The following is a 22138-nucleotide window of genomic DNA, read 5'->3' on the forward strand; positions in this document are numbered from 1 at the left end:
GGACCCTTTCTGGAGGGGTCCGGCGGGGCACAGGAAGCCCCTTGGGAGCTGCCGGGGGCTCCTGCTCTCGTGCTGGCTGAGAAATGCCAGCGCCAAGCTCCCCCAAATCCCATCGCTCAAGGAAGCCAGCCTGGCCGGCTGCTCTGGGTAGAGCTGGTGGGGATGGAGCCGGTGCCTGCGCTTGGAGCTCGTCCTCACCCGAGGGCTCTGAGGAACGTCTCTGGCAGAGGGGAAAGCTGCGGTGATCCCCAATGCATCATTTGTCCCCATTTCCCCAGCAGGACAGATGGGGACTCGCCTGGCCGGCAAAAGGGCTCATCCAGCACAGGATCCGAGGTGGAGAAAGCTTAAAAAAAAGTAGTACACAGGGAAGTGCAAATATGTCACAGCCGGGAAGATGAGCCTTTGATCTCCCAGTCCCTTAAGCCCCCCTGCAAATGGGGACAGCAAGAGCTTTCCTCCCCTTCTCGGGCAGTCTGTCCATCTGACAGTGTTTCTTGGGGTCAGAGTTTTATTTTTTTTGGACAAAATCCCCCATTTGAGTCCTTCCAGGGAGCCAGGGGCAGAAGTCAGCCCCCCACCCTGCGGCAGCTCCTCCTCGGGTCAACCGGCGCGAGGCATTGCCTGCCACCCGGTTATCGGGGCCCTGCAGATGCTAAACCCCACTCGGGGCTTCTTTTTGCAAAACCTTAATGGGATTGAAGAAATGAAAGGCTTTGAATACCTGCAGGTGCCGAGCCAGAGCGCGGCTCATCCTGGGTGAAAATGAATGCGGGTCCCCGGGCCGGGAGCGAGCGAAGGGGGCTGGCCTGGGGGCACGCAGCCGTGCTGTCCAAAGTCAAGGGTTTCAGGAACGGTCACAGCTTTTGGATGGCGAAAGTTCGACGTGAGTCTGAGCGGTCTGGTTGGGAGGGAGGGAGGAGCTGTGAAACGCAGGCAGAGCCGTGCTGGGCAGTGAGCCTTCCTCGCCTTATCCTCCTCGCCGTGCTCCCCGTTTGCCCAGCACCACCAGCACAGCGCTGTGCTGTGCTCCGTCCCGGGTGTGCATCCTTGCAGCACCGCGCCAGCCGGCTTTGCGGTGTCCTGACCTGCCGGGAGGCTCCAGGAGCCAGGACAGGGACAACGGGGATGAGGGAGTTTGTGGTTGTCCCTTTCCAGCTGCGTGGCTCTTGCAGGGGGAGAGGCAAGTGTTCTGCAGCCCGGAGGAGGGGGGGATCGCTGGCACTGTCCGGCACCTGCACAGGCTGCAACCCCGCTGAGCCTGCCCGTCCCCAGCAGCACCGCGGGGTGAGTCCGAACTGTGGAGCGGCAGTCTTGTCCCAGTCCCGGGGGCTCTGTGGGGCTCGGGGCTCCCCACAGTGAGTGTCCCCCGGTCCCTCACCAGCTCAGCCAGGCTACTGCCGGGTGTCTGTGCACAAAGTGGAGATGAGCGGAGGTGCCCAGCCTGCCTGGGCTGCTGCATCCCTCCCTCCTTCCCTCCAGGCAGCCCCTTCCCCTCCTTGCCGGCCACTGCTGGGCACCGCTCCCCATACCCCGGCATCCCGCTGCCCTCAGCCGCAGCCATAAGCACCGGCCGCGGGTCACGCTCTGGCCAGGAGACCCGTTTTGGCTGCAGGGGAGCCACGGCAGCAGGGAGCAAAGGTCCGGTGATGCCCACAGGCACCCGGGAGCAAAAGCTGCCCTCCCCGGGGGCAGGCGCTCCCCAGGGGCCCTTCAAAGATGGACCAGCCCTCGGGGAGGACGGCAACCGGGGGAACAGGGCTGCGGGGCAGTGGGGAAGGGCGGGGGTGGGCATGGGGCCGGGGGGCTCATGCTATCCACCTAATTCTCTTCCCGGACAGGCCGGATCTTCATCTCAGTGAACTTGAGTGAGTACTGCCAGCCGGTCCAGGAGGACCACTCGATGCCGTCGGCGTAGGAGCTGTGGTGGCCCTTGAGGTACTGCCCGTTGAGGTTGGAGGTGTGGCAGTTGCGGTACCACCAGGCGCCGTGGTAGAAAGCCGCGCAGTTGTTCTCCGAGTGGTCGTTGTCCAGGTCCTTGGTGGTGAACTTCATCCCGTTGTGCTTCAGGAAGGAGTCTCCTGCCGTGGGGGAAAAGGAGACATGATGGGCCCTTCCTGCCCCTCACCCTGCCCTTGGGCTGTCTCCCATCCCTGGGGGCTCCCCTGGACACCCCAGTGGGGCTCCTTTGGTGATGCACGGGGCTCTTGGGGTCACCTGCCCCGCAAACGCCCACCCACAGTCCCTCTCCTGCCTCCAGCTCCCTGTCGCTGTAGGGATGCAGCCGGCACCGCCACCAGTGCCGGAGGAGACGGCCAACACCCCTGCGAGGGGGATTGGTGGCCGTGGGCCACCCCTTGCCCCGTGGGGCCATGCATGTCCCCCCACCCTGCCGCCCTACCTGCTGTCCCTGAGTAGTCAGCAACAGAGACGGGGTACCCGTCCTCCTCGGGGTCGACCGAGAAGAGCCCCACGCCGAAGCTGCCGTAGTGGGCGAAGGCGGTGCCGTTGTCGAAGTCCTCCAGGTCGATGCGGAGCTCGTAGCTGCCCTGCACCGTCAGCACGTGGATCCGCTTCAGCCCTGCAGCGGAGGGAGGGGGTAAGTGAGGGACCCCGGCAGGGACGGGGTGACGGGGGGTCCCTGGGGAGGGGGTGCAGGCTGGGATGGGGAGCGGGGAGCCGTTCGCACCCTCCAGCCCTCGCTCTGTTACTGCTGAGCCAAGGGCATGCGCTCGGCCCACGGACAAACAGCCCCACGGCGTCCCTGCCCCTGCGCGGGCAGCCGGTGCCCTCCCCGCCTGCCCAGGCTGTCCCCCCAGGACGTGAGCGCTGGCCGAGGGCTCTCGGAGCCCTTTCCTTTGCAAAGGAACCCCAGATCCCCGGGGGGCCTGGGGGGCCCCAGGCTTTCCCAGCCCGCCCAGGAGCGGGCGCTGCTGGCCCCACGCACCTAACCAGTGCTCTCCCGTCAGCTTCCCGAAGCCATCCCGGTAAGCTTCCCAGCCGCGGAAGAAGTTGACGGAGCCGTCCTCCCGCCGCTGGAACACCTGGGGAGGGAGACACGCGGGGTGTCAGTCGTGGGGCTGCTCCGAGCCTGCGCGCCCCGAGCAGCCCCCCTGCTCCCCACCCTGCTGCCCACCCCTCCCCGCCGCTGCCTTGTTAGACACAGGCGCAAATTAAACCCTCAGTAATTACACAGGGATGCTGGCGAGCAGGTCCCCGGGGAAATGCCGGATCAGGCTCCTGGGGGCGGGTGAGTTGGTTCAGATCAAACACTTGGCTGGATCCTCTGCCTGGAAATGGGAGCAGAGCTCGGGGAACGCGCGGTGTGTTCCTGCGGGAAGGTGGCCGGTGCCCCGGCACGGGTGGGCACCCCACGCCCGGCTCCCAGCTGCGCGTGGGAAACAGGCTGGGCTCTGCCATCGCACGCAGGAGCGGACAGTTGGGCAGCTGGACGGACGGACGGACGGCATGACTCGAGGTCTGTCCCTGCAGCACGTGCTGCCCAGGTCAGTCCAAGCCATCCTGCGAATGGTGGGATGCTCGGTGCCACGGAAAACTCCTGGGTCCCCGCTCTCGCCGGGGCAGCCGCCCCGTTATCAGGCATCCTTTCTGTGACGCTCTCCTTAGTCTTCCAGAGAAATTAGCTGTGGGGCACTGGCTGCCCCAACTCCTGCAGAGCTCCAATTCCCAGCCAGGTCCCTGGGGCTCAGCGTGGCTTTTCTCATCGGAACCTTCCCCTTTTCCTCTCCCATCTGCTCATCGGCATGTCGTGCCCTCTGTGTTTCATTCCCTTTTATCCGTAGTTTCAGTTTTGATTTATTGACAACGATCCAGAAAATGCTGCTCCATGTCCGACCATTTGAACTTAATTAAGCCTCCAGCCCTGGATTAATTGCATTAAACTTGGCTGAACCAGCCTGCCCGATTGCCACCAAGTGCCACGCGCCCATGGCTGCCGCAGTGGGGGGCCGGGGCGCTCGGTGATTTAGGAAGAGCCGCCCTGTGCGCTGGCAGCCATGGGGCCAGAGCACCCTGTTTTCGGGGCTGGGCTCTGCCGTTCACCCCGATTTCACGGCTGGGAAGGCACCGTGCTTTGCTCCACCGCGGGGACCCCCTCGGCAGTCTCCCCACGGCTGCTCCTGCCCTTCAGCACGTGCGAGGTTTCACGCCGGCACGCGGAGGAGACCCAGCTCATGAACTTCCCGCTGTTTCGCCCTTCACCAGGAGGGCGTTTTTGGGGCCGGGGATGCTCCTCAGCACAGCACAGCTCTGATCCTGCTGTACTTACCTTCTAGAATTAGAGCCTTAATTTTTATCCCTGCGTTGAGCGCTTGAGAAGCTGCGGTTAAGCCCGTTTAAAGGGGCTTTCTTCAGGCTTGCTGGGAAAGGGGGATGGGTGTGGCTGGACGGGAGCCCGAAGCTGATTTTCCCTGGCCAATGCCGGCTCCGGCGCTGCCGCAGAGGGAAGGCAGCGGAGGCAGCACCGATGCTCCCTCTTAATCGGCTTTGACCTGCGGTTGTAAATAGGCCAATTGCCTAAGCAGGGCCCAGGGACGCGTGCGGGGCACGGCTCCGTTAGCTGAGCCTCGGCACGGCTCGGCGATCACCCCGGGTGCCGGCAGAGCCCTCGGTGCCCCGGTGCCCGGCGGTCTCGGCCCCAAGGACCTCGAAACTGGGTTGAAATGGCTGGAGGTCCTGTGTCCTCCTGGGTCTCCTGCTCCATCCTCAGCACCTCTCACCCACAGTCCCTCCGCGTTTCACTCGTGCACCCACCGTGTGCAGGCTGGGATGCGGGAGCCTCCTCCTCGCCCCCCCGGGATGCTGTGAGCACCAGTGACCCGCAGGCTCGCTGCGCACTCCCAGCCCTGCCTCGCCGCTCTTCTCCTGCTCATCAAAGATGCATCACCCCCCTCTTAAGCAAAAAGGATTTGCTTCCCTTCGTTAAATGCGAGGCTGAAATATTTATCTCCCCTGCTTTCTGCCTCCCCCAGTCCCACGGAGCTCGTGGGGCAGAGAAAGGCTCCTGTAAAGGCACGAACCCAGAAAAATGGGTTAAAAAAAGAGAAGAGCAGGAGCCTGTGCCTGCCATGGTGTTGGTGGTGAGGGAGGACTCTGCTCCCTCTCCCCGTAGCCCCCTGATGCCGGCCCCCACCAAATCCCTGCCCGTCCCGGGGACCTGCCTGCTCCTGCCTGTCCCTGCCAGCAGAAGTGTCTCGGCTCCTTTCATGGCAACACACAACAGCATGCGTTTCCCTTGGTTGGTCTCAGCCGCTGCCTTCAGCTCATCCCAGCCCTTGTGTAAATGCATCCGTGTCTGCTCAAACCCCCAGCCCACGCCGGGACCCCTCCAGCGGGCGACAAGCAGTCTGGGTGAAGCCGTCCCCGCCAGCGTCCCCAGAACGGCAGGTGACCGTGAAGCTGGAAACTGTCACTCCACATTACCACAGCCCTCGTCCTGCCGGCACAGCCTCTTCTTCCACGTCCTTCGGCTTTCCCACCACTTCCCGCCACGCGCCGTACGTGCAAGAGGATGCTGAGGCAGCCGGAGCTGCCGCGGCACTGCTGCTCACAGAGCCGAGGTGCTGACCCCGGGGGCTTTGCCGCGGCTGGGCAGCGGTGGAGGCTCAGGGGCCCCAGGAGGAGCGCGGGACATTTGCAAAGACTTCCCAAGACGACAGCACACCAAGAGGCAACTTTTCCAGGCCTCCCAGGATGCCGAGGCTCCCTCGCCCTCCGTCACTCTGTTATTACTTTAATAAAGTGCCGGAGGTGAGAGAGTCGGTTTAGGTCGGGCAATTACAGGGCTGCAGCCCGGCGCTGCCGCGAGGCTCGGGTCAATCACTGCAATTAAAGTCGGTGCCGAGCGCAGGACGCGGATGCTCCCGTTGGCGCTGGCGGGCGCCGACCCGGACCCATGACCCAGCTGGCCGTGAATGTGGCCCCGCTGCTGGCGGGCAGGACCGAAGCGGGGACGAAATGGACTGGGGGGTGCGGTGGGGGCTCCCCGGCTCTTCCCTCCCACATTTCTTTGCCTCCCTGTCGCCCTGCCCTGCACGGGTGCTGGTGCTGGCTGCCCTCTCTACCAGAATTCTGCTTCTTGACTACACAAAACAGGCAGCAAACAGCCCCAGAGCTGCGATCGCTCACACAGCACATGGGTCTTCAGCTGCCCCGAGCTGGACGTGGCCATCACGGGGAGGAGAGGCGCTGGTCCGGCACGGGCTGTGCTTTGCTCAGCCTTCCCGAGGAAGGGGACAAGGAATGACTGGGGATCCTGCCTCTGGCAAGGGGACAGGGCGATGCCGCAGGTCGCGGGCGATGGGGGATCACAGCACAGAGGATGGGGAGGTGCTGAGCAGCACCCAGTGAGCGACACTGGCCGGCTTTCTCCCTGACGGGGCATCGGGACGGCTCTTTCCTCTGCATCATTCCCCATGGTCTCTACGCCATCCGTGCAGGCTAAGGCTTAGCTCAGCAGCTCCCAAGCTCCCGAGTCAAAATTGATTCAGCTGCTGCCGTCGTTTCCACCCACCCACCCACATGCAAATAAGCCCAAATGTCAGGAGTAATCGCTCCAGAGCAGGAGGAGGGGAGGGAAGTTTCCCAGGCTCTGCACCATGGTGCCCAGCTGTGCCACGGCTTACCTGGAGCTCAGGTGGGTCAGTGCCCCAGAGATCCCCACACATCCCCAGCCCCACGGGAGATGGCTGAGACACCCCCCTGCACCCCGGGGACCTGGAGGTACGTTTGGGAGCCTGCGCTGCAGAGCAGCCCCAAGAAATGGGAGATTGGGGTGAGCACCCTCAGCCCTGCTCTGGATGCGCCTGTCTCCGGAACGCCAGGATTCGGCACCTGGTTTGGCTCCTGTGCCCCAGTCGAGGCAGGGCAGAGCCCTGGTGCTGCAGGCAGCACCGTGCCGGCCCTGCTGCCAGAGCCCACCATACTGCCGGGTGTAAAATCATTTGCCTCGCCCCCTCCCCAGCCCAGCCGGAGCCCTCCCGGCTGCAGCAGGTTTAAATAAGCCTCTGAGTGTCTTGCTAATCACCTTGGGCTGCTCTTCAGGCAGCACTTGAGCATGGCTGGGGCTGGTGCAGGCTGCGCACAGGGTTTGCAAGGACCCTCCCCACCCTGGGGAGCCAGCGGGGTCCCCCCTTTTCCCTCTGTGAGTCCCCCAGGAGCTGGGGTCCCTGGGGCTGCATTGTGCCTCAGGGGAGCACCCACCGGAGCTGCTGGCACTGACCTGTGCACGACAGGTCGCTCCCGCCTGGGGTGGGCTCTGGGCAGACTGAGGCCGAAGGCTCATCAGCCCCTCAAGGGCAGGGGGGCTAAGCTCCCTCCTGGCACGGCTCAAAGCTGCTTAGGGGAATCAGATCGCGGGGATTTGTTTCCTAGAGCACCCAGCTGGAGGGGTGCTGGCCAGCTTGGCTCACCCAGTGTGTCCTCGGGGGAGAGGCTGCCTGCCCACCCCTCCCGGTGAGCCCCCAACACCTCCCTGGGACCCCCTCGCTGCCCTGCCAGCACAGCAGCACCCCGAGACATGCCCCTCCTGGGTAGGGACTGCTCGCACCTCAAGGGCAAAGGGGGTCTCTGGGCTTGGGGCTGCCAGCGCCACGTCCCCCCGGCTCCCTGCCTCCATTACCGTGATTACGGGGCTGTCGCAGCCACCGCGGCAAAGCGAATTGCACAGCACGGCCAGGGAGCGAGTGAATCGGCACAGCATCGGGGGTGCCCCCCCGGGTGCCCCTATGTTAGACAAGGCAAAACGTGCCAGGTTTGGGGTCCGTCCTGAGCCCCAGCTCCCGGGGACTGTGAGGATGGGGCAAAGCACAGCCGTTCGCTCCACGGCACAACAGCAGCTACGCTGTGCTGCAGCTGCGCACCAGCCCCACCGAGAAGGGCGAGCTCCAGCCCTGGCATCCAGCTCCCTGCCTGAAACCACTCTCCAGCTCCAGCCAAACTCCCCAAGCCCAGGGCAGGGCTGCTGGGCTCCGGCACAGGGCTCAGCCTGGCAGCACCGGGCAGATCTGCCGATGCCACCGGCACAGGTAACGCGAACAAGCCTATTTGCTTCCTTCCCCAAGGGACCGCGCACCTTGTGCGCAGCCAGAACCCATTTGCATTTATCCCCCATCCCGATGACACATCCAAGCGCTGAGAGTGACGTCTCCCACCCCCCGCATCCCCGCGCAGGGACAGCCCGTAGCCGGCGGTGGCATCACCCGGTGGCCCCTGGCACGGCGGCAGCTCACCGTCCAGCCGCCCCCGTCGGTCATCATGTCGCAGTAGACCTGGAAGCCGGAGGGATAGTGCGTGGGGAAGATGGAGTAAATCCCATCCTCTTGCTGTCCGCTTGCATAGATATCAAAGCAGTCTCGGGGCCGGGAGCCTGCAGGGTGGCATTGGGATGGTATGGGATGAGAGGAAAGCTGGTTAATTAATGATCTAATTTAATGTCTTGCCATTTCTTTCAGGTTCTCAACCTTGCTGCCAGCTCTAGTTGGCGGCTCGGCGCTGCCTTGCTCTTCCCCTCCTCTCTCCGCCGATGCGCGGGGCGAGCGGTGCCCGGGGGGACGCAGCCACCACGGGGAACCCCCCTGGGTGCTGTCAGGGCCTGACCCCATGTCCCCGGGTGCCAGCAGGGGCAGGCTGGGACCCAGCCGGGGAGGAGGGAGCCGATGCCCGGAGGCAGCTGCAGGCAGAGTATGGGCACGTGCTCGCAGCACCAGGACAGTCTCACTCGGCTTCATCTTAACCAAGTGATGATGAATGTGACTGGTTTATTCCGCGTCCCGTGCAGCGCGGCCCTCTGCACCCAAATGAAGGAGAACGGTTGCTTTTTGCTCCGTTTTTGTCCCAGCAATGTCTGCGTGGGGAACGGGTGGGTCTGCAGGGGCATGGAGCGGCTTTTGGGTGGCTTTGCGTGCTGCTTTATGGACAACTGGGGGCCGGCCGCGCAGTGTGAAGCACCCCTTCTGGGACACACCTTTCCATCTCCCTCCTGCTCCATCTGCCCCATCGCCCTGCCAGCCCCCCACTGTATTAAATCCCTTCTCCAGGCTGGTTGTCTCCCTCCCCTCTTCTTAGGCAAAGACCTGCCGAGAGCAGCCCCAGGCGCGTCCCTCGCCCCGGGGACGGACGGGGACACCGTCTCACCGTTGGCACAGCCCCGGGGCCGCGCTCCCCTGGCCGGCGCTCGCTGCAGGTCAGCCTTGAGCCGGGGCCGGGCACCGCCATGCTCCTTCTGCAGTGTGTCAAGGACGTCACTGATGGAGCTCACCAGCCGAGCCATGTTGGTCTGGCTCTCCGAGAGCAGCTGTGGGCAGGTGACACGTGGAGGGGACAAGGTTAAATATGGTTAAACCCCTGCCACCCCCCAGCCCCTTGACCACCCCACTGCAAGGATGCTCTGCCCACTCCCACGGCTCCCCAGACACCTGCGAGCAGCAATGTTCCCTGCCAGGGTATGGGCTGGTGGGGACCAGGTGGGGACATAAAAGCCACAGCAGATGCCATATGGCATCTCTGGGCCTGACGTCAGGGTCCAGGTAGCGCCTGTTGCCACCAGAGCTGAGAAATCCCCAAACCTGGGCGCGTCGGTGCTGCCACCCTGCAGGATAAAGACCATCTCTGGGCAAGGGGACGGGATCGCGGAGGCGGCAGGAATAGCTGTGTCCTGAGACAGCCGCCGGCTCTCCGCTGTACCCCGAGGTGACCCGGGCCGGGCGAGTGACGTGGGGCAGCCGTGGCAGAGCAGCAGGACAGGGAACGAAATGAAGCAGCCGGGATCAAGCTGCTCTTGCTGGAGCGGGATGAACATCAGGAGGGACGGGCATGGAGCCGAGCATCCAGCCGTGCCCCCCTGGCATACCCAGGTAAGCATTTCAACACAGCTCATCGGCTGGGAAATTTTTGGGACCGTAAATAAGGAGGGGCTGATTGCTGCATGAACTGCCCTTGGGATGGTCCTGTGCTGTTCTCAGCTCTGTTTGCAGCCCCCAAACTGGACCCAGCATCAAGAGATCCACAGTGTGGGAGTCTGTACAGCCGGCTCACCGGCACCGGGGCCGTGTGGCAGCGAGACGCAGGCAGCTGATGAGCTGGAGCTGAAGTTGTGCTTCCTAACTTGCAATTCCCAAGCACCAGCCTTAAATGTCAGCTCCTTCTGCTGGAGGTCTCCCCTGGACACCGTGGGCAGGGGCTGCAAGCAGCCATGCCCCGGGGACGTGGGGACGGGGCAGGGGTCTGCCCTCAAGGAGCATCGTGCGGCAACGCTGGCCCCGGCTCACCTGGATGAGCCTGCCCTGCTCGCTCTGCAGGGCGCTGAGCTCCTGCCCCATGGCGCTGTGCCCCTTCTTGAGGCCGTCGCAGTCGGCGCGCAGCTGCGCGGCATGCGTCAGCAGCTTGGCCACCTCGTCTGCCACGGTGACCAGCAAGGCCTTCTGCTGGCTCTTGGTGGCCTTGGCCTCGGCGTCGTGGTCGGTGACGGCGCGCAGCAGGGAGGTCTGCAGCCCCTCCAGGCGCCCGAAGGTGCCCGCTGTGTCGGGGCAGTTGGGGTCGATGAAGATGTTGATGCGGGAGCTGTCGGCTTTCTCGATGGTGACCAGCGCGTTGGCCTCCTCGGGGTTGGTGCTGATGACGGGGGGTGACTCGGTGACGGGCGTGTGGTAGTGGTTCATGAAGAGGATGGCACCCGTGACCGTCACTGCCAGGAGGACGGCCACCGACAGCAGGACTGTGCACAGGACGTACCCGCAGCTCATCCTCTGCGGACAGAGACAGACATCGTGGGGACCCATCCGGATGGACCCATCCTGCTGCCCTGCATCTGAGAGGTGGGTTCAAACCCTCACGGGCGTTGGGGGAGTCCAGCAACGGGGGGGATGTGACGCTGGACACGGGGGTGGTGGCAGAGGAGGGGACGTGGGGACTCCAGGGAGCCCTGTGGTTCTGCCAAGGACAGGGAGGCCACGGGCGAGCGCTCAGCGAGCGAAGCGGCTAAACCCGCCTGGGAGCCCGAGGATGAAATAATAAAGAGAGTGGAGGCACGGCGGCCGCCTGCTCCCGCTGGCATGTTTTATTTAAGGCGGGTGATACTCAGCCGGAGCAGCCCCCGCTCCCCGGGAGGTGTGTGCAGGGCTCCCCGCTGCCCTGGGCGCAAACATGGGGAGAAAAAGGGAACCCCCCCCCGTGTTCCCTAGAGTGGGGACCGCGGGGAAAGCAAGGAGGCGAGGGAAGGCAGGGCTGTCCCCAGCAGCAAGGGGAGGCTGTGGGTCGATGTTGGGACCACACCGCCCTGAGCAGCTTGGGGACCGCTCTGCAGGGGCATCTCCCAGCTGTGGGCGCCATGCGTCCCCGTCCCCTTGCACCCTCACGCCTGCCAGCGGGGAGCAGAGCTGCTCCCAAAGCCCTCGGACCTGTCCCGAAGCCTCCCGGGGAGGGGGATCGTCGTAAAGGTCTCTGGCCCCCTCGAGTACCTCCAGCAGCTCCGCTGGGGCAGGGACCCATCGGCTTGGCCCGCGGGGGCTGCTCCGCACACACCGAGACCCGTTTCTCTTTGCAAAGCACAAAGTGCCGACGCCGTCAGTGGCGAGCTGCCACCCGGCCGCATCAGCCCCCGTACCCTCGCCACCTCGCCTTCTCATTATACCTGCAGGACAGAGGCTGTGATTTTCCCCTGACCCCGGCCGCGGCTGTCACAAGGAATTGCAGGGCTGCCAGAAAGCTACAGATTCAGAGAGACAAAGACTACTTTCCCCAGAAACGAGGGGAAAATTGCTGCATCTGCAAAGATTTCCCAGGCCCTGTCCCCTCCTGTGCATATCTATCTGGAGTGACACCTTCCTTCAAGCACCCTTCATTTCATTCACGCTCCCACAACCATTTGCATTAAGGTGACCGTGGCTGCGGCAGGGCTGGCCAGGGAGGGGTGGGGGGTCCTGGGTGCCCCAGCCCCCCCGGGGATCCTCCAGGTTTCTTCCCCAGCCTATGGAGTGAGGCTGGAGGTGCAAACGGCACCGGGCTGAATGGGAAGCCACCCTGCAGGGACCTCCGTAAGGAGCAGCCCCAGGCTCAGCCCCTCGGCGTGCGTTAAAAGGAGATGTCAAAGGCAACAGGGGAGCTTTCGGCAAACAGCGGGTCGAGGAGTTTGCCCTGTGTTTGGAGACACAGAGCCCTGGCTTAGGGGCACAAGGGGCACCCAGGAGCAGCAGGATGGTGGCAGACAGAGGTGGGAGATGCCCATCGCTGACACCCTCACGTGGACACCAGGGACCTGAGCTCGACCCGGCCCCTCGGCACCCTGCCAGCACGGAAGTGACAGGAGGGATGGCTGCTGACCAGAGGCCAACATCAGGTGGTTTGGATCCGCGGGGTGAGCAGGGCCCGTGTCCCCAACCTGTCCTGGCTGTCGCAGCATCTTCAGCTCCCTGGCTCTGCGCCCTCCTGTCCCGCACGCTGCTGCTCCCCACCTCGCTGACGTCCCCAGCCTGAACCGTGTGCGCCGGGACACGTGGATGGGCTGGAACGGCCGAGGGACCCGCCTGAGTTACGGGTTTCAGGAGCAGAGCCGTGCACGGCCGACGCTCCTTTTCCCGCAGCCGCACAAATCCCAACCAGGCTTTAACACACCAAAATCCTGCAGCTGCATCCAACTGTTTTCCAGCCTTTGAGCCCCAGCATCGCTGCCCTCCCGCCAGCACTGGGATCCAGGGCAGGAACCGGGGGCCAATCCCCTTCGCACTTGACCACTTCTGCTTGTGACCGCGAGATCCCGAGCGGCAGCAGCTTTACGAGTCCCACGGCATTTTGCTGGCAGGTTGTTACCTGGCAACCTGCAGTGGGGAGAGGAGGGAAACGCTCAGCCCGTGGCACCAGCCGCGTTCCAAACTGGGGTGTGGGTCCCCCCAAACTCCTCCGGCACTGCAGCCCCGCAGCGGCGGGCCCGGCTGCTGGCATGGGGTCCTGCAGACACCTCTGCTGCCCGCTCCTGCCCCACCATGGCCACAGCCCTTGTGGTTCCAGGGGCTTCTGCCCTCCATTGCATGGCCTTGGGCTCCTGGATCTTCTTGCCGAGGCTTTCAAGTGGCTGCAGGACATCTCCCTGCTGACCATGTGGCAGCTGCCCCGGTTATTGACGTCCCCCTGGGAATATCCATCGGGCTGGAGGTCTCAATGCCTCCAAATCACTCCTTCCTAAGGAGAGCAGAAGCTGCAAGTCTGGGAGGTGCTTGGGACAAGCGGAGCTTCACTTGCAAACCTGCTCTGGAGTTGGGGCTGGAGCTCAGGAGGGAGCCCCAGGCGGGAACCGAGGCACCGTTGCCTTCCTGGTGCAAAGCTGAGCCGGGATTTCCGTGCTCTGTGCTGGCTCAGGCAGTAAGCTTGGCCACCGTGCCCTGCGGCGGACGGGTCCTCCGTGCCCCAGCCACGCTGCGTGAGCAGCCCATGGGCTGCCCTGCACCCTGGGGCTGTGGGTCCTCGCAGCCCCAGCGCCCATTGCCCCTCGCTAAGCGTCCCTCAGCCAGCCGGACAGGCAGGCAGCCGTGCTGGGCGCGGGAGCCAGCAGCTCCGGCACACGCAGCCTGCGGGGAGGGAAGGACACGAGCCGGCTTGTCCCCAGAGCAGAGCCAGAGGTGGGCTGGGCCGTGTATGGAGAACGGTGGTGGGAGAGGGTGAGCTCCGCTGTGGGAGATGCTCTTTGAGGAGGAGGTGCCCTTTGCTCCTGCCAAAGCCGCTGCTCTTTGCCGGCTTGCCAGGCGAGCTCTGTGCTCTGGGATGGTGGGCAGCGATGGTGGGCAGCCCTGGGTGCTCTCCTCCTGAGCTGTGCCCCCAACCATGTACGAACCAGGACCCCGGTTGCGCTTCTGAGGCAGGTGGACACTGTGGTTTGCATCGCCCAGGCTCAGCTGCCGGGGCAAACTTAGTCCAGGTACCCCCACCTTACTGCTGGGTCCACACAGCCCCAAAGAAGCCCCAGGGCAGCAACACCCCCCCAAGCAGTTGCTCACCCCGGAGCTGCTCAAGCAGCTTATTTTGCATTCCAGCCGCTCGCCCTGTGCTGCTCCACTGCCCCCGTCCCTCTCCACCCTCCCTGCCTGCCCTGCTCTGCTGCTGCTCAGCTTTGCACAGGGCTGCAGCCCCCGTCCCCGCTCGTCCCGGGGCAGGGGCTGTACCCCAGCTGCCCCCCTGCACCCTTGCTGCTCCCCGTGCCCTCCCGGAGCCTAACGCCACACTTCACTCGCTCCCCACAGGCACGGAGGCAGATGAACTGAACCCCGCTCCCGTTACCTGCTCTTCTCCGTCACCCAAAGCCTGCCTGCTACCGCTCCTACAGCACGGCGTGCTTTGTGGCTCCGGGAGAGGAGAGGGCTGGTGAGCGTGCCGGAGCCGGCTCCGTGGGTGAGCACGCAGCTGGGCTGGGACGGGTTTCTACCGGAGCTTACGGGAGCTGGGAGCCCAGCACCAGTGGCACAGCAAACTCCGCGCCTCCTTTGCAGCCCCTGGCGTGGACCACCGGCTCCGGGCTGCGATGTCCAGCCCCGTACGGGCAGTGGGGCTGGACCCATCCTGCCCAGCTCATCTTTGGGGCTGTCCTGGGAGCACAAAGCCGGGCCGAGAGCGGCAGCCTGGCTCCAGCCAGACGGCACTGCTGGGACCCCTGCGTGGAGGGGCTGCGTGCCAGGGAGGCAGCTCTGCCGGGAAGGGGAGAGGAGAGCGAGGTTTCTCTCTTGGGGGGTCTGGGGCCTCTCAGGGTGGGCAGCCCCTCTCCAGCGAGGTGAGGGAGTTGTTCGGCATGGATGGGCTGACCAGGCAGAAGAGGGCTCGGAGAAGGGTGTGCAGAAGGGAGAAGTCAGGCAGAAGTCCCTTTCCTGCCTTGCTGCGGGACAGGGGAGCGGCAGACCTGGGGGTCTCACGGCTGGGGCCGGCTGCTCCCCCCCATCCTCGCCCAGCGCCAGGGTGCGAAGGGAGGGCAGGCACTGCCGGCTCTTGGCTCCTTCCCTCGACTCACAAGCTCTGTCGGAGACTCGCTTTCCCTCAGCTCTTCCCAGGCACGCACCAGGCACGCTTGCCCATACTCCGCACCCCTTCCCTTACCATGCTGCCCGTGCCCGGAGTGCAGGCAGGGCAACCGCGTGCCCCAGCCACGCAGCCATGCCTGCGCTTCCCTGCCTGCTCCGGCACGCTTGGCAGCCAGAGGCCAGGCCGCTGGCCTCTACCTGCGCGCTGGGCTGGCCAAGCTGGTTGTGCAAAGGGCCCCTGGCACGTGCCAGATCCCCACGCGTTGCCGCAGGCTCTGCCACTGCTTCACCGCACCCCACCGTAGCACCGGCCTCTCCCCCAAAACACCCCCCAAACCAGCGGGGCTTAATCTGGGGGTTAAGAGCGGGCCAGGCAGCCGGGCGTTCCCGAAGCAAGGGGGATGCCTCTGGCTGCAGGAGGGAGCCGAGGTGCCAAATCCCTTTTCAAGGGTTATTTAAGCAGTTTAAAGCGTGCAGCGGTCCGTCAGAGCCGCGCGTGGCAGCCCTGCAGCATTGCCCGCCGGGCAGCCCCGGCGCTGGGGGGTGAGGGGGACACTGGCTGCGCAGAAATAAACTCCATAATTCGAGGAGTGGGGAGGCAGCCCGGGGGGCTCTGCACGGAGGGGGGGCCGCTCACCCCGCCGGGCTGCACTGGGAGAAGAGCTCGCTGGCGGGGAACGTGGGGGGCCTTCGGTGGGACCCCCGGGCTGCCCGCTGCCATCCCCCCCCCCGCCCCATACCTGCGATTTCTCCTGCTGCCCGTCCTCAAGTTGCGAGGCTCCTCCCACGGTTTTCCAGCGCTCGTTCCCCATCGCGCCGCCAACTTCCAGCCCAAGTGCCCAGACCCCCGCCCAAGACCCCCCCCCGGCGGCGCAGCCCCCGGCCCGCCCGCGCTGCCCGGCTGGCCGCGGCGGGAGGACGGGCGGCGGCGGCGGCGGCGGCGGCGGAGGAGGAGGAGGAGGAGGGAGGAGGGAGGAAGAGGAGGGAGGGAGAGAGGGAGGACACGGGCATGGACACGGGGGTGGATCTTCCCTCCCCGCCCGCCCCGCTCCCCCCGGGGCTCCCCCGGCCCCGCTCCGGGTACCACCGCCCGGCGATGCCCCGGGGACTCGCCCCGGCCCGCCCAGCACTGCCCTGCGCCTCCGGAGTCACTCGGGATCCGAGCCCACTCCCCTTCTGCCCCGGGTCTCCGCAGCCCCGCAGCTGCCCAGATGTGCCAACACAGCTGGAGGAGCGGCAGCCGGTAAGGCAGGAGCTGGTGCCAGCGGGTCCAGGGGAGTTTCAGGGGGCTGGGGGCAGGTGCCCCGGGGACCCGCTCACCTCCTTTCCAAAAGCCACCGTCCCCAGTGCAGCCCCCCAGCGCTGAAGGTGCTCAGTGGGCAGGGATGGGCAGGATGCTGGGCGGGGGGGGGCATTGGCATCGGCCTCCCTAAACCTTTATGCCCAAGTGCTGGGGGCCTGGCAGCAAAACCCAGCGCGTGGCGGAAGGCTGGTGCTGGCTGGGGGGAGGCAGCAGCCACATCCCCTGGCACATGGGGTTCACACTGATGCCCACCAGAGCATCACTTACCCAAACCCCAGCGTTCCCAGCCCAAAGCAGTGGTGCTGGCCCTCCCCGGCCTGATTTACCTCCACGTCTCCAGGCGTGGACGTGGGTTCCTTCACCATACCCTTGCGGCACCTCCCTTCAACCTTCGATTTGCCGGTTGTCTGGCCGGTGGGCAGGAGTGCTGCTAAGAGGTTCAGAGGAGCATCATGAACGCAGTGATGGCTCATCCCTGTGTTAATCCGGCTGGGGGGAGGCTGATTTCTCTCTCGATGCCGAGAAGCTCCCGGGAAACCTCCCCGGGGAGGTCCTGCATCCCCCCTGCACACTCGCCCTCCTGCAGCCCGGGGCTGTCCCCCAGTGGATGGCACAGCGGGGCTGGGGGTTGCTCCAAATCCCCGAGTCTCTGTCCCAGGGGCTCAGCCCCAGCCGGGACCCCCCAGTAGCTCCCGTGGGAGCTGCCTCCCTGCGATGGCAGGCAAGGCACAGGGGTGGGCAGGTTGTGTATGTGGGGGGCCGGGGTCCAAGCGGCTCCTCTCCAGGGCGCACAGCCCATTTTGGGAAGGATTGGGTGTGTGCTGGGCTGGCAAACAGTGCTCTCCAGGGTGGGGAGGGAAGCTCAAGCAGTCGGTGCGGGGCGGGGGGTGTGTGTGTGTGTGTGTCAGGGAGTGGGGTGGGGGTGTTGTCTCCTCGCCAGGTGCAAATCCTGCCTTTGGCTGTGGCGATGTGTGGATTTACCAGGTGATGCTGATGGCCGGCAGCCCAGCTCCTTCCCTACGGATGGTTTTCAAGGACTTCCCTTTACAGCGGAGACCGTCCAACTCATTCCACTGGTGGGGTGTTTGGTGTGCCCGTGCCAGCCGGGCTCAGCTCCCAAGCCGTTTGGCCGTGCTGGAAGCAGGAGGCTGCAGGCGCCCGGGAGGCTGTTTTAGCTGAACTCCAAACAATAAAAACTTATCATTAAAAAGAAATGTATCTTGGCTTCATGTGGCCTGGCAGTGCGGGGAGGAGTGATTCAGTGGCTTGTCAGCCCTGGGTGTTAGGCACGCCGAGCTGCACAACTGGACACTCTCCAAGTCCAGCAACTCATTTGCTGCAGATGGAGCCGGGACCGTGCAGCGGGCTGAGGTTTAATTTGCAATCCAGCATACCTTGACGTAACCCACAGCTGAATCGCAGCGGCTGGCGCAGGACGGGATGCTCGGGAGCCTGCCGGGCAGGGGTGTGCGAGCAGGGCTGACCCTGACACTGGGGTACCCACGAGGGTGTGGGTGCAGGGTCTGCCTCGGTGGGCGCCAGCACGGTTCCCGGTGGCCAGGCTGGTGCATGGCTCTCTGAGCCGTGGCAATGCGGCGGTGAGCGGGATGGAGGGTGCCTGCCCGGCTGAGGGGGCCATGTTTCTGGGAGCCTGAGTGATGCTCAGGGTGAGCCCTGCCCATCCATGGCGCTCAGGCAAGCCAGGGGCTGGCGGGGACACTGGCCTGGCTCATCACTGACTCACGCCGAGCTGTGTCACCTCGCGTTACCCGTCTGGCTGGAGCTGTGGTGCTGGGGACGTGGGAAGGGGTGTCCCCAGCCAGCTGAGCCCTGTGGTTCCAGCCCTGGCACCCCTGGTGGCCCCACGGTCCCAGATCCGGCCCCATGGTCTGTGCTGGGAGGGATCGGGTGCTCAGGGTGCAGCCGTGCACCCAAGGACTTGGGCACACACGGCAGCCGGGCACCCTTGGGCACGGGACCCCCCGGGGGCTGACAGCGGCTTCTCTGGTGGGGAGGGGGCTTCCGACAGCAGCCCAGCCGAGATCGATAGGCAGACGGAGGGGAGGATTCATGTCTCAGGCTGTGGCCTGAGGGCAAAAATGGGAGAGAGGTTTGATGTGAGGATGCCGGCAGGCTGCGGCCGCAGCGGGTCCTGCCGGAGCTGTGGCTCCTGGCAGCGTTTCCCCTCCCCGAGCCGGCTCTGCCCGTGGTGCCCGGGGGGTCCCGGCTTGGCCTGGGGGCAGCAAACCAGTGAAGCAACATGGGATCAGACCCATGCACTAAAATGAGGGTTTTTAAAAACAATTTCAGACGCTATCTTCTATTTTGTGGTCCAAGACAGTGAACAAAGTTGCAGCGGAGGTGGCAGGCAGAGGCCGGGCCCGGGTTGGCTCCATGACCCTCTGGGGAGCAAGACACCACAAGACGGGGCTCGGTGGCACTTTGCCCCCCTCGCTGTCTTCAGCCAGCACTTGTTCTGCATCCCCAGGATGTCACAGGGCCAGAGCCAGCGCGGGGGCCGATGCCCCATGGGTGCAATCCAGCGAGGGGCTGTGCAGGGCAGAACCACTCCGTTATTGACCATCCGAGACACGGAGCGGTGCTGGGGACGGAAGAAAGGCTGGGGGGGGGCGGGGGGGGGGGGAGCGGTCCCCCCCGAGGAGCAGCGGGAGCTTTTCTTGGCAGGGTGCCACCGGCGGCAGAGAGCCGTCGCTGCGCACACGCGGCGTCAGACATCATCATCATATTAATAATGAAAGGGCAGCTCCTTCAAAGCTCTTCGCCCCTGCGCCGGCGAGAGCGCGGAATGCAGAGGAGGTGCGTGAGCCTCATCCCAAGCAGCCGCGGGGAGAGCGCTGTGATGCTCAGCCGGTCCTTAGCCGGGCCGCTGGCCCGGGGTGACAAAAAATGTGCCAGGTCCCCCGTGGGTGCTCTCCCTGCTGTGAGTGTGGCTGCCGGGGGGGGTCCCTGCATGGGAATGGGGCGGTCCACAGTGGCCCCAGCCCCTGTCCCCATCGCTGCCCTGAGGAGGCTTCCGCGAGCCCCCATCCCATGGGGAACGGCTGTTTCGGCCGCCGCGGAAAGAGCCTCTCTTGCATGGGCAGAGCGCTCTGTCCATCGTTTAGTGACACTGCTCACTGTGCCACGGCCTTTTCTTTCCACGGGAGGAATCGGTGGCTCAGAGAAGGAGACAAACTACCTGCAAAGAGGTCGTGGGCTGCAGCCGAAAGCGGGTCCCTGGCAGCAGCTCCCTGGGCATCTCTTCTGCTCATCCCTATGCAAGACCTTTGGGTTTCCAAACAACCTTCTTTAACACACCCCCCCCACCTTTTGTCCAGAGCATCCCTGAGCCTGGTCACTCCTTGTGGGGGTCTCAGCAGGACCACACCAGGGGCTGAGCGTCTCTTCTCTTCTCTCTGCCAACCCCCCTCCTCCACCTTCTGCCCTGCTGGGGTGGCCGGAGCCAGGAGGGTTTTGCTGCAGATGCCCTGACCCAGGGATCAAACCCCCTGTGCCGGGTGGAGGTTGAGCACCCTGTGCCCACCCCGTGCCCACCCCGTGCCCACCCCATGCCCACCCCATGCCCACATGCTCTCCCTGGCACCACACGTGTTTCGGAGGGTCCCACCCCTCAGCGGTGCCCCGGTGTGGGGGGAGCCTGCTGTGCCCCCCCAGCCCTTCCTGCTCAGCCCTTTCTCAGGCTGTTTTTCCCCTCCCTCCAAACACAACAAAACCCCCAAATCCTCCACAACTGAGAAACCTCTTTCTATTCCTCTTTTCCCTTTGCTTTCTGCCGCGGCAGAGTATTGATTGGAGCTGATGCGCTGTAATCCGCTGTTTCTGTGAAAAGTTGGCATCCCAGAGTCCCTGGAGGGGCCGAATCCTGCCCCTGTGTGGGTCTTGCTCCTCTGCCGGGCTCAGGGCAGAGCAGGAAGGCTGCGTCCCCCCATCCCATCCCATCTCGTCCCGTCCCATCCTGTCCCATCCCGTCCCATCCTGTCCCGTCCCGTCCCGTCCCATCCCTCCCACCCCATCCCTGCAAAGACGGGAGCTAAAGGCTTGGTGTGGGGGACGCTGCAAGCAGCTGCCAGGTGGGAAAAGGCTCTGGAGCAGAGCCAGGACAGATCCTGCTAGGATGGATGTCCAAAGTGCTGGGCACCCGCTCTCCGGCGGGGCAGGGGCCGGTGGCACAGGGGTACCTCGGAGCTGATGAGAGGGCCTGGCTGGGGGGCTCGGCGGGGGCTCGGCAGGGAGGAGCGATTCAGCTTCGCGGCAGCCGAGGAGGGCTGCGGAGAGCTGGGGCTGACCCCAGCCGGAAAGGGGCTCCTTGTGGGGTGCACAGCTGTCTCTGCGGGGCAGGGGCCCAGCCGGAGACCCCCGCCGAGCCCCGGTCTGCGCCTGCAGCCTCCCCTCACCCCGCTCCACCGCGCTGCCGCTCCATCTATACTTAATGATGGCAAATGGGCCGGAGCTCCGGAAAGCGAGGGAGAAAAAAAAAAAAAAAAACAACAGCCAAAACCCCTCAGATTTTAATTTAAAACCTTTTCCCGCATGAAGAGCAGCAGCCCGGGCCATCTGGAGGAGCATATGCAGGTGAGCGGGAGGCGGTGGTGCCTCCCCCAGCTCCCTCGCTACCAGCAGCCCCCCAAAAGGGCTTTTGGCTGGTAAAAACTAACCCCGGCGAGGGGCTGGGCACCCCAATTCCAGCCGGCAGCCTGGGGGAGCCCCGGCTTTCCCTCCCGAGCTACCAAGACTTCTCTGTTTAATTGTTATATTTGCAGGAAAAATGATTATTGAATCCCAATGCAAACTGCAATAGAGGTCAGGTTTATTGCAAGAGATTAATTCAGTGGTTTAATTGAAACTGCAGGAGCAGGACGGGAAAGCATCGGTCCGGGGCTGGGGAGGAGGAGGGTCAGCCCTGCTCAGCCGTACCCACATCTACCCCTAACCCCTGGCAATTAGTGAAACCCAAATTAGCAGATTTACTCGTCAGAGGAGGACTCTCTTGGCTGAGCATCACCCCCAGCATCCTAAAGCTCCAAGTCTCCCAGCAACTCCCCAGTGCTGCCTCTGCCCACCCATTAACCCCTTCCCCGGAGCCCCCCACCCCGCGTGCAGCACCCGATGCTTCGAAGGCATCGCTGCCACGCTGGGCGTGAGCGGGGGGTTTGTGCAGCAAATAAATCTGCGGTGATCGCCGAAGGGTGCTCGTGGTGCTCGGCCAGGCGGGAGAGCCGAGCCGGGCTGGTTAGTCAAGACTCAGAGTTTTTTATTCAGAGAAATCCTCAGGTTCATGTATTGATGGCAGAGGTTTGGTTGCTAAATGTCACGGTAGTTTGGAAGGTTTCATCCTCCCAGCTTGTGGAAATGCTGGGAAAAGGTCAGGGAAACCCCAAATCGTGGCCAGCCCACCCCGCTCCTGCTGTCGGGAGAGGCAGAGCACGAGCCAGCCTCTTCCTCCAAATTCAATATTAAATCAATTATACCATTTCTTTGGGAAGTGGATGAGGAGTGCTGAAGTCACTCTCCTAACCTCCCTCCAAATGAAAATGTCCTTGAAAGTGTAAAATCGCAGCAGGACACGGTGTGATGCCCGGGCTGGAGGGCGTGAAGCTGCTCCGTGAGGGTTGCTACTTCAGTTCGGATGTCCGATACTTCCCTGGTTTTGCCTTTAGAGATCAGAAGGCTGGAAACAAGGGCTGGAAAAAACAGTGGTTTGTTGCTTGAAAAATAACAGTTGACATGAAAAAAAAAACCAGTCTTTTTTTTTTTTTTTTAAACTGTCTTAATATTTATAGGCTGGGAAATATGTCCAAAG

The 22138-nt window shown here is 64.2% G+C and overlaps 1 protein-coding gene across 1 annotated transcript; it reads right to left on the minus strand.

Moving 5' to 3' along the window:
- Nucleotides 1-1821: 1821 nt before the first annotated feature.
- On the minus strand, nucleotides 1822-15826 carry FIBCD1 (fibrinogen C domain containing 1; the record flags this gene model as incomplete). The annotated part of the gene is made up of 7 exons (XM_082008818.1): nucleotides 1822-2081; nucleotides 2402-2581; nucleotides 2948-3044; nucleotides 8250-8386; nucleotides 9154-9313; nucleotides 10287-10763; nucleotides 15755-15826. The coding sequence occupies 7 exons, from the start codon at nucleotides 15824-15826 to the stop codon at nucleotides 1822-1824; spliced, it is 1383 nt and encodes a 460-aa protein (XP_081864944.1).
- Nucleotides 15827-22138: the final 6312 nt, after the last annotated feature.

The sequence above is a fragment of the Phaethon aethereus genome (genome assembly GCF_964289735.1).
Source record: "Phaethon aethereus genome assembly, chromosome: 20".
Taxonomy (NCBI): domain Eukaryota; kingdom Metazoa; phylum Chordata; class Aves; order Phaethontiformes; family Phaethontidae; genus Phaethon; species Phaethon aethereus.